Source organism: Zosterops lateralis (assembly GCF_965231275.1).
Source record: "Zosterops lateralis genome assembly, chromosome: 17".
In the NCBI taxonomy this organism is placed as follows: domain Eukaryota; kingdom Metazoa; phylum Chordata; class Aves; order Passeriformes; family Zosteropidae; genus Zosterops; species Zosterops lateralis.
The window spans coordinates 97386-110968 of record NC_139777.1 but is presented as its reverse complement, the minus strand read 5'-3'; the positions used below and the strand labels follow the sequence as shown (position 1 = coordinate 110968).

The following is a 13583-nucleotide window of genomic DNA, read 5'->3' as shown; positions in this document are numbered from 1 at the left end:
GCCAGGGCCAGCTTCTCGGGGACATACAGCAGCAGACAGTGTCACTGCGGCACCCAAGGCTGCTCCGGTGGGCAGGTATAACACAAAGCCCTCTGTGGTACAGCAGGAAAAGCAGAAAAAGTGCACAGTTGCATCCTGAGAGAAAAGGAGGGGGGGGGGGGGGGGGGTCACCCTGAGTTTCTCTCTGCTACTTGCATTTTTAAATGGTCCCAAGCGTTCACAGGTATACCCTCAAATACCCTCTAATGCCAGAAGGTTAAAACCTACTAAGGCCACCGTGGCACCTCCTTAATTTTTAGCAGCAAACCTTGATCTTTACTAAACTTAAAACTTCATTTCTCTGCTGCTAATCAGTTGATAAAGGAGTTTATCAGCTTTTGCTACCCTTCACTGATAGTGAAGGTCACTTCAAAATTGCTCTACTGTTCTAAAATAAATACAGATTTTAGACCTCCCTCATTCTCTCCAGACTAGAAATGTGAATTGGGTTTTGGTCTTCTTTTGGTTTCTGTGGGTTTTAAGCTGCATGGAGAAGGTGTCTGTGGACACGGCACCCAGGGAATGGTGCTGGAGAGGGCAGGAGGGGAAGGAACTGCTCAGAAATCCAGAAGCAGCAGTGGATTGGGAGCTGGTGATCCTGCCTCAGTCACACTCTCCTGGGCAGTCTGTGCAATGATAATATTCCTATTTTCCTTCCTGAGCATGGAGTTGTAGGAGAACAGAAGTCTTTGCATTGGTGGAAAGGGTAACAGCAGGGAACAACTGTTTGTGTTCTCAGAGAGCAGTGGGGAGAGTCTGAGAGAGCAATCCTGGCTGGCTGTGGAATAGTTGTGTCCCCTCTGGAATAAATTCCTGTGTCTCCTCAGAGCTGCTGGTTTGCAGAGGAGTTTGGGCACATTTTGCTGCAGCTTTGGTTTCTTAATACCTGGAAATCCATGGATTGCTGGGTAATTTTCTTAAGTTCTCCTATTTTGTAGGAGCTGCAGGGTGAGGTCAGTATTCTGAGGGAGGCCGTGGCAAAGCTGCCGAGGAGAAGGAACACGGAGCATCCGGGGGCTTCTCCCACCGGAGTTTCTCCTGGAGCGTGCTGCGTGTCATGCTGGATGTTTAACCTGGCTTTGGGGTGTTCTCCTGCAGTCCCAGCTCTAACTGCTGCCCCTGAGCCGAGGCCTTGCTGTGTCCCAGCACTAAACCCGGCAGGTGGGTCCTGCTTTTCCAGCCCTTTAATCCCACGGGCAATCCCAGATTCCCGGAGCTCCCCTGGGCCCAGCCTGGACTCGCTCCCTGGGAGCTGCACTTCAGTCTGCCTGAACCAAGGACCTCCTCTTTGAAACTTTATTCCTGTCGTTTTTCTTCTTGCAGGTATTTGGCAAAAAAGGAGAGAGCCAGTAGGAAGTGAAGCCACAGGAAGGCCTTTTCCCAGTCCAAGGTTCCCACTTTTCTCTCTGACTCCTGGAGAAATGCGTGACCATAACCAGAGAGTGTCCATTTGATTTCCTGCCCTTTCCAGTAAATTGTGGCTTTCAGCTGGTTTGCGTTCCTGGTGTCATCCTCCTCCTCCTCCATGGATTTGTAAATAGCATTACTGTCTTTGGAATTTTGTTATTCCAGGAATTGTGGCTCTTTAGTTCCATTGAAACTTCCCAATTCTGCTGAGAGTTTCAGATGTCAAATACAAGTAAGATTGGAGTTTCTTTGGATTGTTACTCTCACCAAATACAGGTAATTCTGGGATAGGAGTAAATAGGCATGTTTAATTCCCCCTTCCCTTGAAAATCTCAAAGCACAGGAAGCAGATTTTACATCATTATTCTAAGAATTTCCACAAACTTCCTGACTGTTCCAAAAGTTTTCAGTGTTAGAAATTTCTGAGCTTGTTTTGCAGGCAAGCTGAGATTTAGATATTATTCCTTCCTTTTATTTGCTATTTTTCCTCTCTCTGAATTTAGTAAGGGAATATTTATAGCAAATGCCAATTTTCCATCCTAGTTGGAATTCTGGTACTTCTTAGGGTACATTTCCAAGGAAATTTACCCAATTAATGTTGGTAAATCAGGAATTGTTCAGCACCATATCGACAGAATTCGGGGAATTCCGGGGAAAACTTGCCAAGTGTTTAATTGCCATAATTTGTCTCTTTGTAAAATTCAATTTACTGAATTTTTAAGTACATAAATCCCATTAAAACTTGGACATAATGAAGTGGTTCTTTCCTGGCCCTGGCACATGTGGACATTCATCCCAAGTGAGCTTCCTGCTAAATTAGCATTTGTTTCCAAGCAAAACTGGGATTTGTCTAGAAAACCTTATTTTCTGGGAGGCACTGGGTTTGTTTTCCCTATCCCTGCATAATCCAGGATGCTCCAGGAGCTCTCTTAGGCAATGGTCTGAGGAGAGAGCTGCATTTATTTAGTTTCATATTTTATGTATTATTTTACCTTTTATTTTTTACTTTTGGATTTTTGTATTTTTGTATGTTAAATATTGTATTGTGGTTAGTGTTTTCATGGAAGTTTTTTTGTTTTGAATATTTAAAATGATTTCCGTTTATTTCTTTTATTTTTATATTTTCATTCAATTAATTTTTTTAATTTTTATTTTTCTTTATTACTATTTAAAATCTTAAGTACTCTTAATTTTTCAATTTTTAAATTTATGGATATTTTAGGTTTTACTTTCATGTAATGTATTTGTAAAAACTTTTATATTTTTAATTTATTTTAAACTTTATTTCTTTCATTTCTTTTTTTATTTTTTTTTAAACTTCTGAGGGTTTTTTTTAAACTTTTGTTTGTTTTGTATTTTTTTTTTCATGTTTTCTTTATTCCTTTCTTTTTCTCTTACTCTTTTTTTTCCTTCTGAGTATGTGGAAGGTTGGCTGTCGGCAAGGAAGGAGTTGAAAAATGACCTCCCTGTCTGCTGGACGTCTGGATAGATTTGAGACCACAGATAGCCAAAATCCTCTCTATTTTCTGCTAAATTAAAAAACCTAAATGGAGAAAGCTGTGAACACCATGGTGCCTTTTTTTCCCTTTCAACCCCTTAACAGGTCTTATTCTCCCCGTGCACAGTATTGCCAGCAGTGACTCGATGTCGAGGTGTATTTTAGAGGCAAAACAAAGTAGATATTTTATTTTGTAATTCTCTGAACCTCCTTGTTTATTAGCCAAGAAATCCAAAATAAAGAATAAAAAAAAAAAAACAAAAAAAAAAAACCACAAAAAACCACCACCCAAAACAAAACTCCCCACAAAAAAAACCCTGCTCCCCAAAAGCACGCAGAAAGACTAAATATGCCCATATTAGTTTAATAAAGATTAAATATTTACCCCTTAGAAAGCAAGGGTCCATCAATTCTAATTACCTGTGGTTCTGATGGGTTAGGTTAATGAATTCATATAGTTTAAAATATCGTTTAAAATAGCAGGAAGTAAACATAAATTGGAAAAAAAAATTAAATACAAAAAATAAGAAAAATATAAGTAACAAAAAGAGAACTTTAAAATATGAAAAATAATATCAATAGATCCACTCTATATTATTACATGTTCCATATATTATAATATGAAAAATATATCTAATATAATGTACATTATATAACAGATAAAGTGTGATGATTAATAGAAATATCAAATTAAGAAATAGAAGAAATTTTGAAATGTAGCCTAAAATGACGGTTTTTATGGTTTTGGCTTGGTTGATGCCAGGGTTGTCGTAGTTGTTGTGGTTGGGGGTCTTTTGGGGCATTTATTTTCGAAGATGTTTGGAAGGGGATTTTCGGCCACGTTCTTTTCTGTCTGCGCTCCGTGCCGGTGCTGAGTTCTGCCACCGTGTGGGCACAATGCGGTAGTGCAGCTCTCCCCCGTGCCCGTCCCCGAGGCGCGTAGCAGCCCCGGGCTGTGATCTGTAAGACAATGCTGCCATCCTGTGGATATAGCGCGGTACTGCAGTTCTCCTCCGTGCCCGTAGCAGCCCCGGGCTGTGACCTGCGCGACAATGCTGCCATCTCGTGGATAAAAAGCGGTACTGCAGTTCCCCGCCGTAGCAGCCCCGGGCTGTGAGCTCACGGGCAGTGTTGCCGCCCGAGGACCGAAAGATCACGGCCAAAAAGTCGGGAAAAAAATGAGGGGACCCAGGGCACGTGGCAGCCGGCTCCCTGCACGCGACCTGGACCACGGAGCCGCCCGGGAGCGATTTTTCCGCGGCGTACGCAGGTGCGCAGACACGGGATGGGGGCTGAGCGGAGCCACGGAAGTGTTTGGGCAGTCGATGTAGTCAGGCGCCTGTGCGAGCAGCCGAGGGGGACATTTGGGGGGGGGGGGTGTGGGGGGGTGGGGGGTGTGTGCCACAACCAAGATGGCGGCGCGGCTCGCGGCGCTTGACCTTCTAAAGATGGCGGCGAAAAAGGCGGGAAAGGAGAGGACCCTATGTGTGTCTATCTGACTGCCTGCATAATAATCCCGACCACGGCGTCGCCCAGGGGTAATTTTCTGTGGCGTTTCCAGGTGTAGGAACACGGGCTGTGGGTTGAACCGGGTGCAGCCGGGTTCAGGTTAGTTGATTTAGTCAGGCGCCTGTGTTAGACACCAACGGGGGCCTTAAGCGTGCCACAACCAAGATGGCGGCGCGGCTCGCGAGGCTTGACCTTTCAAAGATGGCGGCCAAAAGGGCGGGAAAATGTAACGACCTCGGGTATGTCTATCTGACTGCCCGCGCAAAAACCCCGACCACGGCGCCGCCCGGGGACAATTTTCTGTGGCACTTCCAGGTGTAGGGACACGGGCTGTGTGTTGAACCGCGCCGCAGCTGTGTTCAGGTAAGTCAATTTAGTCAGGCGTCTGTGTTAGACGCCGATGGGGGCCTTAAGAGTGCCACAAAAAAGATGGCGGCTCGACCGGAAAGGGATTTAGCCACAACTAAGATGGCGCCGAAGAGGGGTGAAAGTGACGTAACGCTGCTCGCTAACGAAAAAAGACGAGGTGTGACGAAAATGACCGAGTGTTGCCGAACAGCCGAAAAGGGCCGACGGCTGACGGAAATCGCCGAGTGTCTCCGAACAGCCGAGAATAGCCGACGGCTGACGGAAGTCGCCGAGTTTTCCCGAACAGCCGAACACGGCCGACTTTCCCCGAACGTAGCCGCGTTTAGCCGAACCGAACGAGCCGCGCTTGACCAAGCCGAGGGCACTTCCGGAGCGGCCCCGGGGCGGTGTCCGCCGCCACTGCCGCTTCCTCGGCGGGCCATTCGAGGGCGATGTCGGGGGCTGTTGCCGATCTCCGGGCGGGCGGGACACGCTACCGCTGTGCCCAGCGCTGGAGCTGCTGCTCGGCCCGGCCGCCGGCTGACTCCAGCAGCGAGAGCGGCGAGCGAAAGCGGCGCCCGTGGTGTTCGTGTGCCTCGGTATATCCCCGCAGCCTTTGCGGGATGACTGCCCCGGTGTATCCCGGCATGCTCTGCGCGCCGTTTCCCGGTAAGCTCCGGGCCTGACGCGCCGGCGGCGGCGATGGCGCAGGGCCGGCCAAAAGCGGCGGCCAAACGTCCTAAGGTGGCGGCGGCGCCGGCGGCCCGGGGCTCTCGGGGCCCGCGGAAGGGAGGTGAGGGTCCCAAGGCCAGGGGTCCCGGGGAACGGTGTCGGGGCAGAGGCGGACTCGGGGTCCCGGGTCGCTCAGGGGAGGGCGGTGGGGGGCGAGGGGACGCCTCAGGACTTTGCGGTGGGCGAGAGGCTCTGATTTGGCGGGGGTGTTCACTAAAACCCCTGGCGGGGCTCCGGTGCCTTCCCTGGGGCCTCTTGGGGGGGACACGCGGCTTCGGGGAGCTCGGCCTGGTCTCGAGGGGTCCCGGGGCTCTCTCGGGTCTCAGCCCAGCCGCGTTTTCCTCAGGCCGCACCATCGCCCCGAAGAAGCTCCGCGTGATCCAGCAGCAGAAGCTGAAGAAGGTGAGGCGGGAGCGTGGCGGGGTTTTGCGGGGTCCCGAGGGGTCTGGGGGAGCCCCGCCTGTGCCCCCCTGAACCCCCGCGCTCTCCCCAGCGCCTGGAGGTCGGGATCCGGATGCGGATCGAGCAGGAGACGGTGCAGCGCGCGCAGAGCGGACTCCCCAAAAAGCTGGCCCTGGTCACGGCGCCCGCCTCCGCCAAAGACAAAGCCAAGAAGGGCCGCAGCTGAGCCTCCCCGGGGAGCGTCCCCTGAACGTCCCTCCGGTGACCTCCGCGGGGGTCTGGGGGAGTTCGGGCTGTTTTTAGGCCCTCACCGTTTTTTAATAAAAGGGATTTGCGGGCCACGTCCCCGCCCAACACCCACAAGGCTGGTGTCTGATTTGCGGGGACGTGGCCGCGGAGGGCTCGGGGAGCTCCTGGAGCGCGGACATTGGTGAAGCCCCGAGATCGGGGCGCCCCTGACGGTATCCCGGTACTCCCGGGACGGTTCTGGGGAGGGCCGTCCGTGTCTCTGGGGATGGGTCAGGTGTTCCCGAGGGTCTCCGGGTCCCCGAGGGGTCCCCAGGAGATCGCGCTGTCCTTGCATCCATTGGGAGGGGTCCCGATGTCCTCGGGGGGTTTATCTGGTTCCCGGGGGTGTTTCCCTGCGGGTCTCGATGTCCTCGGGGGTCTCGCGGTGTCTTCAAGGAGTTCAAGGGGTGCTCTTGGGGATTCTCTGGGTCCCTGAGAGGCTCCTAGTGAGGGTAAGGAGGTCCCGGTATCCTTGAGGTGGAACTACAGGGAGGTCCCGGTGGATCTGGGGACGCTCTTGGGGGTCTCAGTGGATTCCCGGGGCTGCGGGGAGGGGGAATCCCTGCCCTGCCCCGTTTTCTGGGGGCGCTCTAGGGGGTCTCAGTGGGGATTCCGGGTGCTCCGGGAGGTTCCTGACCTTTCCCGGTTTCCCGGCGCCGCCACAACTTTATGAATGGATCGCTAGTCCCCGCCTATTTCCCCTGGCTCCGCCCCCACCTCGCGCTGATTGGAGACCTGCGACCTGACTGGCAGCTGGCCCCGCCCCGCACTGCTTGACAGCGGAGGCCGCCGGCCGACTCCAGCAGCGAGAGCGGCGGGCGGACGCGGCCCCCGTGCCCGTGGAGTTCGTGTGCCCCCCGCTGCAGGCGGCCCGGGGGCGGCACCTGGAGCTGGGCGTTCCATGGCGAGGAGAGCGGCTGCATCCTGCTGCGGGTGAGTACCCTGCCACCCCCCGCGGACCCTCCCTTTCTCCCTCCCTTTCTCCCGCTGCAGGTGCGGCCGCCCGCGTCGCCGTGGGCCCGGAGCCGAAGGTCTCCGAGGTGCCGGGAGAGAGCGGGTGGGAGGGCCGGTCCCGGCTGGACACAGCCCCGGGGGAGGCAGTGAGGAGAAGCCAGTAAAGGGCCCGGAGTGCTCGTGTGGCCCCAGGAGCCCCCGGAACATTGATTTGGGGGGGTCTGTGCGAGCCGCTTATGGACTCATGGAGCGGGATTTCTCACAAGGACACGCAGTGAGATGGACAAGGAGAAGGGCTTCCTCAGGATGAAGGGAGGCCCGTTTAGATTAAATATCAGGAAGGAATTGTTCCCTATGAGGGCGGCGGGGCCCTGGCACAGGTTCCCCAGAGAAGCTGTGGCTGCCCCTGGATCCCTGGCAGCGTCCAAGGCCGGCTGGGACTTTGGGGTCGGAGCAGCCTGAGCTGGTGGAAGGTGTCCGTGCCCTGGGTCGGGGCTGGAATGGGATGAGCTTTCCCTTCCACAATTCAGTGATTCTGGTGGTCTGGCTGAGGTCAGTCAGCCTGAGGAGCTGTTGCAATTTCCGGCTGGAAGTTGAGTCCTCATAATTTACACAGTGTAAAGCAAGAATGAACACTTAAAAAAAAAATTCTAATGCATGAATTTTTTAAATAAAAAAAGCACGGGGAGAGATGCTTCCTTTTATTTTCTTCTGATTCAATTGCATTTCTCACTTACAGCACAGTAGAAACCCTGTTCTGCTCTGGCTGCTGAAGGACACTCCAGAGCATCTCCAGGTGCACCTGAAGGGATCTCAACACCGAGAGAGATTTGTTCTGTTTCTGCATTGACTCTGTTGAAAGGTGAACGCAGAATGTCCATGGGTCACCCTGCCAGCTCCACTTGGCTCAGCAGGCATTGCACGGAGGGTGCTCCTGTCATCTCTCTGGTGAGTCTGGAGGTGGGTTTTTCTGCTGCTCTGTCCCAGAGGGGTTTTCTGTATTGCTGCTGTTGGCATCGTAGTGCTGAGTTGTGAGGAACATCACCTGTGTAAGGTAAATACTAGAAAAAAACCCAAACAAAACAACCGTGTCTGCCTTTTGTATGAGAAATTGCATTTTGTCCAGGAAAATCTCACCGGGCCCCGGGCACAGGAGGATTCATTCCCATTTGATCAGGAGGGTGCACAAAGCAAACTCATAAAGGGCCTGGCTGGAGCCTGTTGGGGTCAGCCTTAGCAGGGGAAGGGTGGCCAGAGGGGCTCAGGCAGGGCTTGGGGTGGGTCTGACCTGCACTGGCCATGTCTGCTCTGTCCTTGCTGAGGACGGCAAAGGCAAATCTGACAACTGAGTGTGTGCTTGAGACTCTCACTCAGCTGTCTGAGGATCTGTCTAGAGAATGGAAGCAGGCTTGGGTTTAGTTTGGTGTACAGCACTTAAAAGTGGTCTTCAGATATTCTTCACTAACTGTATCCTGAATTAAGGCTCCATGCCAGAGTTCTTTGGTGAGAGCATTGTTCTAATGGAGGGTGGTTGTTCCTCTGAACTGGATTTAATGTCTCTGTTATTTTCTGGAGTTCCCATTTATTTTGCTGTGTTATTGTGGATGTTCACCCTCATACTCTGCACAGCAGTTTGGGGATTTTTTTTAATTCCTTTTTATTTTTTTTCCCCATGGCAGTAAAATTCTCTAGAGCACTAAACCGGCTGCAGAATGGCATTTTCTCAGACAGAGTAATGCTGCTTCTCCCAGCCAGCACTGCACTGTTCTTGATGCAATTTTTCACTGTTTCCTGTAGCCCCAGTTTCCGTGGCTGTCCCTCAGGGTTCTGAAGGAGTGCTGTATTTGGATTTTTGGCTTCAGGATCTAAACTGTGGCATCTGGGCTGTATTCTAGGAACCCTGGAAAAGCAAGTTCTTATTCATGAGGAACCATTAACTCTTGAAAGTTGAGCTGTCTTGCAAGAGGTGCTGCAAAGGGTGAGATTTAACCTTATATCATTCTTTGTTTAATCATCTCTGTGAAACCTTAATAACCTTCAGCAGTTTCTGCAGAACAGATGATTTCACCCAGAGCATTTCAGTGCATTGTAACACATACTGCACTGCTTCATGTCATTGCTATCTTGTGTTATGGAAGATCTTCAGCAACTTTTCCTTCAGTTTTCATGGTGATTAGCATTTTGTGTTTATCCAGCACAGCAGTAGGTTCCTATTTGTGTCTCAATAATTTAATAGGTTGTTTTTAGTTCGTTCCGATTCACTTCTCCAGATCTTGACTTAACTTTGAGTCACGTCTCTTCTGCCTTTTGTGCAAATGGACTTAATGTTTTTGCTGTCAATTTGTATTGAAATATCGAGCAGCTTTTACTTCTGGGGTTTCCATAGTCTGCCCTTGGCAGGTGCAGCCTGTGCTTCAACCTGGAGCCCTCAGTCTGCAGGGAAATGGACCTTTGGGGAAATTCTTCCAGCTCTAGTTAATGCTTTATGGATGATGCTGGTTTTCTGGAGGGAGGCTGTCCATTCTGACCCATTTTCTTCTCTCTCCTTGCAGACTGGACCTGCTGAAAGCCTGAGGCGAGACCAGGATGTGCAAAATCTCTGAGTCTGTCTTGCTGAGGCTGAAGCCATGTTTGCTGTCAACGGTGACATTGTGGAAGATGCTAAAGACTGAAAACTTTGGGGTTTTTCCCCTGAGTCACCAGACTCTGTCTGCAGCTGTGGCCTGTGTATCTCTTAAAGGAGTTTTTGGGTTTAGAAAGGTTTTTACATTCTGCCATATTTATCTATAACTCAATTGAAAAGAATCATACTCTATCAATGTGGTGTTAATTGCTCTGAGTTGGTTAATTAAAATTATTGGTAAAGGGTTTTAGCAACCCTTGGGATGGCCCCTGGAGCTGGCAGCTCTTGTTCAATTTCTCTTCATTCCTTTAATGTCTTTTAGTTATTTCTTAAGCAATTACTGCAGTTAGGATATACACTAAGGAGAGCAGCATTGTTGGATTGGGAATGCGTTGGAGAGACTGAGGGGATGGGAAGCTGAGCCTCAGGGTGGGTGTTGACAGTGGGAGTTTGGTGAGGAAGAAAAGAGAGATCCCCCAAAAGTGATTAAGGCCAGTTCTGCTGGCTTTGGGTGCTCCTACCCCAAAAATTCATTCTGGTTAAATGGGACTTGAAGAAGGCGGGGCGCTGGGCGGACTCGGGGCGGAGCCGGGGCGCTGTGGGGCGGGGCCAAGAGGCGGCCGGGGGCGGGGCCGGGCAGTGCCGGGGGCGGGGCCGGGCAGTGCCGGGGGCGGGGCTCCACGGGCGCGGGGCGGGTCCCAGGTGCCAGGACCCCGGACCCCACCGGAGAGTTCCACACCGAGCTCATGCAGCATCGGCTTTTTCCGGCACCGATTTGAATCCCCGCCCGGCTCCCAATTGGCGGGCTCGTTGAGGAATCGGCAGCGCTGATTGGACAGCGGGCCCCGGGAACCGCCCCCGGCTCCGCCCCGCGCTCAGCACCGACCCCGATTCCTCCCGGCCCCGCTCCCCCGGCACTGTGGAGGTGTAATGGATAACGAGGGGACAGACCAGGCACAGTTGGGAGCGGTGATGGATAACGAGGGGGCGGTTCCAGCCGGGGGCGGTTTAAGAGGGGGAGCCTCAGCTCAGTTCGGTATCTAGCTGAGAGCAGTGAGTGCTCGGGTCCTGGCTGTGGCTCTTGGAGTGAAGGCAGGAGCACGTGGGTTTGGAGCGTCACTTCTGGAGGCCACGAGGGACAAACCTTTATACCCAGCAGCAGCAGAAGGTAAACCTGTGTGGGTTTATAGGGGGGACTTTTTTTTCTTTTTCAGCTTCGTCTCACCAATCCCTCCCCGGTGCTCCCAGACGAAAAAGGAGTTACGGAGACAAAAGGAGTTCAAATTGATTGAAGAAACTCCTTTTTCTGTTGTTTTCTGTGTTTAAACTGGAGAGATTTTCTTTTCTCCTGGAATTTTAATTAATAGTGGCCCTTCTATGTGGCTTTTATTCAATATTGTGTTCTTAGGTGGTGTGTAGTGTTTTGTGTGACTTTTTTGGTGTTATTTATTATATATAATTTGGTTTTTGAGTGAAGGTAACTTTATGGGTGGGTTTGTTTGTATTTGAGGTAGAATTAATTTAACTAGCTCTTTTTGAGGGACTTCTGAAATGTGTTATTGGGGTTTTGTGTGTTGTATGGAGGGATTCAGGTTGGGTAGAGCTGGTTTTTTCTGTTTGGTGGTTTTTAATGATTTATTGTGAGGCTTTATTGTGTTTGTGGGTGGTGTATGACGAGGGATATGTGGTGTATTTATTTCATGTTAGAATTCATAGTTCACATTGGTCAGAGTATTTCTGAACTGAGTTTGGTTTTCAATTGCTTTTGAGGGGATATTGTGTTTTACAAGGGTTTGTTTTCTGAGTTTTACAGTGGTATAATTGGCTGTGGTGTGAGGTATAGAGGAGGTTTTTATTTATTTAGTGGTGGCTTTTATCATGGTGAGTGTGTTGTGTTTGTTTTAGTGGGTTTGAGACAGTGTGATGTAGTTCATTTTTTAGGGTTTCTTAGATTAATAATTAAATTATTGTTTGTTGTTTTGTAGGGGTTTGTTTATTTACCATGCTTGATTAGAGTGTATGTTTTATAGTTTTGAATAATTTAGGAGATATTGTTTGTAGTCTAATGGGTCTTTTGGTTTTGTGTGTATTTATAGGTGTCTGTTTGTTTTGATGGTTTTGAGGAATTATGGGTTTATTGAGTCAGGAATAATTGGTTTTGGTGCTGTTAATTTGAGTATATTTGTGCTATTTTTATTTTTGTGGATTGATTTGTTTATTGTTGTGCTTCTCTGGGTTTTTCAGTCTGCAGCAGGTTTAAACAGTCAGAAGAAAAAGGGAAAAAAAAAGTCTTTTCTTTAGCTGGCTAAAACTAACTAAGCGCAAAGGAGATCTGTGTGCTGCAGTCTGTCTGTGCTTGGGCTGAATACACTGGACAGGGAATGCACAGGAGTGAACGCTGTTTTCTTAAAACAGGCTGTGTGCTTTTTCTTTCCTTGCTTTGCTAGCAAAATCAGTCTGGAAGGTACAGAAGGCGTTTTTGAAGTAGTTATTTTAAATATTTGGGGTTTTTTGGCACTGAAAATACTTGTTTTGGAGGAAGTTTGTTTGAAGTTTTTGCTTAGTTATAATGAGATTATTTTATTTTTAATTCGGTGTTTTTATGGTTTTTTTGTAGTTAAAAGTTGAGACTTTTTTGGTATTTTATTAATAGAAAATAGGATTTGTTTTTGTATATAGTGATGGGATTGGTGTATATGGTATTGACTAAGGATTAAAAATTATGTAGTTTTGATGCATTAGGTTAATGAATTTATATAGTTTAAAAGATGTGGATTTTATGCTTCTTTGGTTAGAGGCAGGTCTTTAAGTTAGGGGTATACCCAGATATATAAGATATGCATCTTGGAGGTTTTTTGAGGGGAATGGACATGGGGTTATTTTTATTATATATTGTATTATACGATACATTATAATATTATATTTTATATAATACTATATATTATTTTATTTATTATTTTATATATTATAGTATACATCATTATATTGTATTATTGTATTATATTGTATTGGGTAGTTTGACTATCAGTAATAAGAGTTGGCTTTTTTTTTTTCTGGACTCTTGTTTGTGTTTCCTACAATTGATATATTTGTGTGGTCAGGGCAGTGGTGTTTCTGGTGCAGCTCTGAGCATCCCTTATTGTTTGTGTGTTTCAGGTGGTCACTTGTCTCACACTGAGATCCTCTCACCCAACAGACCTGCTGAGATCATCCGTGGATGTTTGGTTTTCTTTATGGCACCTGACTGGGACAGCAGGAATTTCCCTGAGGCAGAGACAGCCTTCCTTGGCCCCTGATGTGGATTCTCATCCCTGGACACCCCAGAGATAAGTGAAGGGCTTAAAGCCACAGAGGGGGTGAAAGTGGGGTGTGGGTTGGGAGTCACCGGGAGGGATTTTTGGGTCAGGTTTGGAGATGGGGATGTCCAAGCTGTGACCCCTTTAGGGCACGTGAAGGGAAGGCCTCACAGTGCTGAGGTGTGCAGGGCAGAGCAGTCCCAGGCCACGTCGTGTCACTTGTCTGTTGTGCACTCTGTGTCTTTTGTGATGTGTCTCTTTCCTCAGCCCTTTGAGGGGCCCGTTAGAAATGCCAGGCATCGTTCTTAACATCTCCTTGTTCCTTGGACAGGCGCTGATATCATTGAAATTTGACTCAGGTGCTCAGACACACATCAGAATCCATCTCTCTCCACAACCATCCAGGCTGGTGCCTTTCCAGGTCTTGTTCTGAGCTGTATCCACAGCTGTGCACTGCTGTGATCCATTCTGGCAGATCAGGTCTTCT

The 13583-nt window shown here is 49.1% G+C and overlaps 1 protein-coding gene and 2 long non-coding RNA genes across 4 annotated transcripts in view; all 3 read left to right on the top strand.

The window, feature by feature from the left end:
* The first annotated feature begins 1051 nt into the window (after positions 1–1051).
* The window catches only part of LOC310916390, a 61690-nt gene continuing 49158 nt past the window's right edge, over positions 1052–13583 (top strand). The window contains exons 1-2 of the long non-coding RNA XR_014591288.1: positions 1052–1200; positions 1363–1530. This is a non-coding gene — a long non-coding RNA (uncharacterized lncRNA). The remainder of the gene's footprint in view (positions 1201–1362; positions 1531–13583) is intronic.
* LOC310916506 (leydig cell tumor 10 kDa protein homolog) lies at positions 4944–6328 on the top strand. 2 transcript variants are annotated; one of them, XM_083874092.1, is made up of 3 exons: positions 4944–5470; positions 5880–5935; positions 6027–6328. In XM_083874092.1, the coding sequence occupies exons 1-3, from the start codon at positions 5254–5256 to the stop codon at positions 6159–6161; spliced, it is 408 nt and encodes a 135-aa protein (XP_083730218.1). In that variant the 5' UTR covers positions 4944–5253; the 3' UTR covers positions 6162–6328. The 2 variants fall into 2 exon arrangements, with proteins under 2 accessions (XP_083730218.1, XP_083730219.1); XM_083874093.1 differs by having other exon boundaries at positions 5374–5594; positions 6027–6317.
* LOC310916513 lies at positions 7922–9946 on the top strand. Its single transcript, XR_014591307.1, has 3 exons — positions 7922–8125; positions 9073–9155; positions 9730–9946. It is a non-coding gene; the product is annotated as an uncharacterized lncRNA (long non-coding RNA).

Bases quoted from the DNA above. Each gene is read 5' to 3' on its own strand.
- LOC310916506 (XM_083874092.1), top strand. From the start codon at position 5,254: ATGTCGGGGGCTGTTGCCGATCTCCGGGCGGGCGGGACACGCTACCGC. The intron at 5,471-5,879 runs GTAAGCTCCGGG...CGTTTTCCTCAG, and splicing joins GCTCTGCGCGCCGTTTCCCG to GCCGCACCATCGCCCCGAAG. The intron at 5,936-6,026 runs GTGAGGCGGGAG...CGCTCTCCCCAG, and splicing joins AGCAGCAGAAGCTGAAGAAG to CGCCTGGAGGTCGGGATCCG.